Source organism: Vipera berus (genome assembly GCF_964194415.1).
Source record: "Vipera berus genome assembly, chromosome: 3".
Lineage (NCBI taxonomy): Eukaryota > Metazoa > Chordata > Lepidosauria > Squamata > Viperidae > Vipera > Vipera berus.
Window position 1 is genome coordinate 211,123,453 of NC_138204.1, and position 4,359 is coordinate 211,127,811.

Consider the following 4,359-nt stretch of genomic DNA (forward strand, 5'->3'; position numbering starts at 1 on the left):
ATGATGCTCATCTTTGAATGAATATAAACCAACCAGAACATTATTAAAAATGCTGTTAAGTATAGGGGGTGGGGGGGTCTCAAAGAGAACCTTTCAGAAGAACTTTTTTAAAAAAAGAATAATACCTTTGCACAGCACTTTTAAATATACTTTACAATAAAGATGGAAAGATCCAAAAGATCATATGATCACTGTTTGTTTTCTTTTCACACAGTTCTCAGGAAAAAAAAAACACAAAAAAACCACAGGAACCCAAACTCCACACAAAACCTAAAAGGATCTCCTCTTTTTATCTGGCAAAGTGATCAAACAAGCTGTCTTCTATGAGTGGCTTCTGCTTTGCTTGTAAGGAGAGGCGCTGAGGTGAAAAAAATCCTTTGCTTTCTGGGAGTCAAGATTAATTTCCACAGAAGATAATCACCATATTGTCCGGAATAAAGTTGCTTCTGCTTTGCTTGTAAGGAGAGGCACTGAGGTGAAAAATATCCTTTACTTTCTGGGAGTCAAGATTAATTTCCACAGAAGATAATCACCATCTTGTCTGGAATAAAGTTGCTTCTGCTTTGCTTGTAAGGAGAGGCACTGAGGTGAAAAAAATCCTTTACTTTCTGGGAGTCAAGATTAATTTCCACAGAAGATAATCACCATATTGTCTGGAATAAAGTTGCTTGTGCTTTGCTTGTAAGGAGAGGCACTGAGGTGAAAAAAAATCCTTTACTTTGTGGGAGTCAAGATTAATTTCCACAGAAGATAATCACCATATTGTCCGGAATAAAGTTGCTTCTGCTTTGCTTGTAAGGAGAGGCACTGAGGTGAAAAAAAATCCTTTACTTTGTGGAAGTCAAGATTAATTTCCACAGAAGATAATCACCATATTGTCCGGAATAAAGTTGCTTCTGCTTTGCTTGTAAGGAGAGGCACTGAGGTGAAAAAAAATCCTTTACTTTGTGGGAGTCAAGATTATTTTCCACAGAAGATAATCACCATATTGTCTGGAATAAAGTTGCTTCTGCTTTGCTTGTTAGGAGAGGCACTGAGGTGAAAAAAAAATCCTTTACTTTGTGGGAGTCAAGATTATTTTCCACAGAAGTTAATCGCCATATTGTCCGGAATAACAGATATTAAAGTGAAAATGTCATCAAACAATTCGACTGACCGTAATGACACCGATGGCAGCACTTCTGTATTTTCCCCTTGGTCTTATTTACTCAGTTTAATCTGCATTGCAGGGATTATTGGGAATGGAATTGTCATCACATTTTTGGGCTTCTGGATTAAAAGGAATTCTTTCACTGTCTATATCATCAATTTGGCCGTGGCTGACAATGGAACTCTCGTATTCCTATTTCTGAGCAAAATTCTGCACTTGCCTACCAACCAGGTTCTCCCAATCACAGTATATTTCATATCCACTTACTGCACTGGTCACCTTCTTCTAACAATCATCGGCATTGACCGATGTTTGGCTTTCTTCTTCCCAATTTGGTATCGATGTGTTCGGTCCCAATACCTGTCCACCAAACTCTGTGCCATTACATGGATAATCACTATCCTTTTATGTGCAGTTCATAATAGTCTGATTTTAGTTAAGCCCGAAATGTTATACAATTACTTTCATATTCTCATATTTGCCTTGGTTGGCATGCTACTCGTGGTAGTCTCCAGCTTGGTGCTCCTCATCAAAGGCTACCTTCAATCCCGAATGAAGAGGCAAGGAAGACTTCATGTGGCCATCTTGCTTGCCCTCTTTTTCCTCATCTTTTCCATTCCACCAGTTGTCATTTATCTCAAAGATGTCCTTTTCAAACGCAGGTGTGGCAATTTAATCACGTATGGCTACCTATGCGCCTGTCTAAACAGCAGTGTTAACCCACTGATCTATTTCCTACTGGGGAGAAAGAAGGAACTTAAAACCATGTGCAACCTAAAAATTAGCCTTCAGAGACTTTTTGAGGAGAAAGAAGAGGATGAAAAACAACCAGAGGTCCAGGTTGATAGCCAGTTGTGATATACTCACGAGAGTGTGTGCATGGGGGGACATCTTTCTATAGCTTCCTGCCAAGATGTGACAGTTAAGTCAGACAAACCTGCTCTAGCAAATCCAGGATTACCAAAAATGTAATGCCAAGGAAGTTAGGAAATTAGTCTTGTCACTTAACCATAACATTCCAAGACATTTCAAACGGATCCTATTATGATGGCAATGTAAAAACACATGGGTTAAAGGGGTTAAATTTTTCTTGGATCTGAGCTGTTATCCTGGAGTAGCTGAATGGAATGGTTCTCCTTATCTTCAGATTTCTGCACTGGCTTTTTGTTCATTTGCAAGCACGAATTAAAAGAGTTTTTAAAATGCTTTGATGTTTCTAGCTCTTTTATCCTCATAGTCAGTTACGCAGCGAAGTTCATTTCCCAGGGAGAATTGGTCTTTGACTCTGGAAAACTAATTCTGTGTTAGCATCCACACGGCTTCAGTCTAATATACATGCTTCATTAATATGCACAATGGATTTTCCATTTTAGTAATACTGATTTTAATTTTGCTGTAATTAAAACTGTAGTCATCTATTCTTGGGGTTTATACTTTCTGTTTTATATGTTGCTATCCACTCTGAATGTGGAGTAAACAGAAAGGATGTAAATTTAGCAAATAAATTAATAATAAACCAGTGTGTTGTGTAGGAGTCGTTACGTTTGCTTATGGCCACTGAGACGCACATTTTCCAAAGCTACCTTTCCCAAAGATTCTTGTGAATGCTGCATTGTTCCCTCTTTCCCTCTCTGCCTGTCAAGAGTGATTTTCCACATCTTTGAAATTACTCCTCTATCCCTCCAAATTCAGGATGGAGAGATCATGTCATATCCACTCCACTGTCCTCAATTCTATGTTGGTCACACGTGCTCAAATTGAACCAGGAAAAGCAGAGAAAAATGATCGCCACCATGTTCTTTTTCAATGAAAAAAAAAGGATTGCCTCGCATTAGGATAGTTCATAAGGAAAAGATTTAAGATGAGAGGCAACATATGTGTAGCATATGAGAAGTTGGGCTTTGACTGTGCAGATCCCCAGTTGACCATAGAGCTCCTTCTGTCATGAGCGCATAAAAACAGAAGCAGTGTGCCCAGCCCACTGTTTTCACAGTGGTCAACCAACTGCGCAAGGAAACCCAGCAGATGGCCTACAAAAGCATCTTTACCATCAGTCACTGATCCCCAGGTTTTCCATGAAATGGCCCCATCTCTTTTTCGAAGCCAACCAAGCTGATAGCCAATGTATTGGGCCAATCTAATTAAAACCTTCCTTTCTTCCCAAGGGATCTTGGAAGTTTTCTGGTCCAATCCAGATCCCAAAGGATCTTATACCATCTCGAAGAAACGGTTGTCCAATCTCCTAATAATCTCCTTTCAGTGATTTTCCATTCCCTAGATAGAATTTCCTAGTGATTTTCTATCCCCTCCTAGCTGAAAATCACTCCAGGAAAAGATATTGGGAGTTTAACCACTCATTGATGATTCTCCAAATTTAACATACAAATCCGTTTTATAGACCCAGACTAGGTCTCAAAGTTATTTTCCCCCCCCAAAAAAAAAAAACCTTCCAAAGAGCTTAACATTAAAGGAGGGAATTAAAAAAAAGCCAATGTGATAAAATGTTTATTTATTTAGTTTAAAAAGCAACAACAAACGTATAGGATAAAGTCATAAATTGCGAAGTTGAAAGGACAGGTTGAAAAAAAAAAGCATTCAAAAAGCCTAGGTTTTAAAATGAGGAGAAAAAAAAATCTTCACGTGAGGCCTAAGAAAAGATGCAAAGGTGAGACATTGTGGGGGGGGAGAGTAAACTCCATTAACCAGGCAAAAAAAATCTCAAAGGAAAGGAAAGGGAAGGGAAGGGAAAGGAAAGGAAAGGAAAGGGAAAGGAAGGGAAGGGAAGGAAAGGAAAGGGAGGGAAAGGAAAGGAAAGGAAAGGAAAGGAAAGGAAAGGAAAGGAAAGGAAAGGAAAGGAAAGGAAGGAAAGGAAAGGAAAGGAAAGGAAAGGAAAGGAAAAGGAAAGGAAAGGGAAGGAAAGGAAAGGAAAGGGAAGGGTGGGGAAGAAGGGAAAGGAAAGAGGAAAGGAAAGGAAAGGAAAGGAAAGGAAAGGGAAAGGAAAGGAAGGGAAGGAAAGGAAAGGAAAGGGAAGGGTGGGGAAGGGAAAGGAAAGGAAAGGAAAGGAAAGGAAGGGGAAAAGGAAAGGAAAGGAAAGGAAAGGAAAAGGAAAGGAAGGAAAGGAAAGGGAGGGAAGGGTGGAAAGGAAAGGAAAGGAAAGGAAAGGAAAGGAAAGGAAAGGAAAGGAAAGGAAAGGAAAGGAAAGGAAAGGA

General features: G+C 39.4%; 1 protein-coding gene across 1 annotated transcript; it reads left to right on the forward strand.

Annotated features, from left to right (window-relative positions):
* Positions 1-1,132: 1,132 nt before the first annotated feature.
* LOC308665544 (proto-oncogene Mas-like) lies at positions 1,133-2,008 on the forward strand (the record flags this gene model as incomplete). The annotated part of the gene is made up of 1 exon (XM_081323604.1): positions 1,133-2,008. The coding sequence occupies one exon, from the start codon at positions 1,133-1,135 to the stop codon at positions 2,006-2,008; it is 876 nt and encodes a 291-aa protein (XP_081179730.1).
* Positions 2,009-4,359: the final 2,351 nt, after the last annotated feature.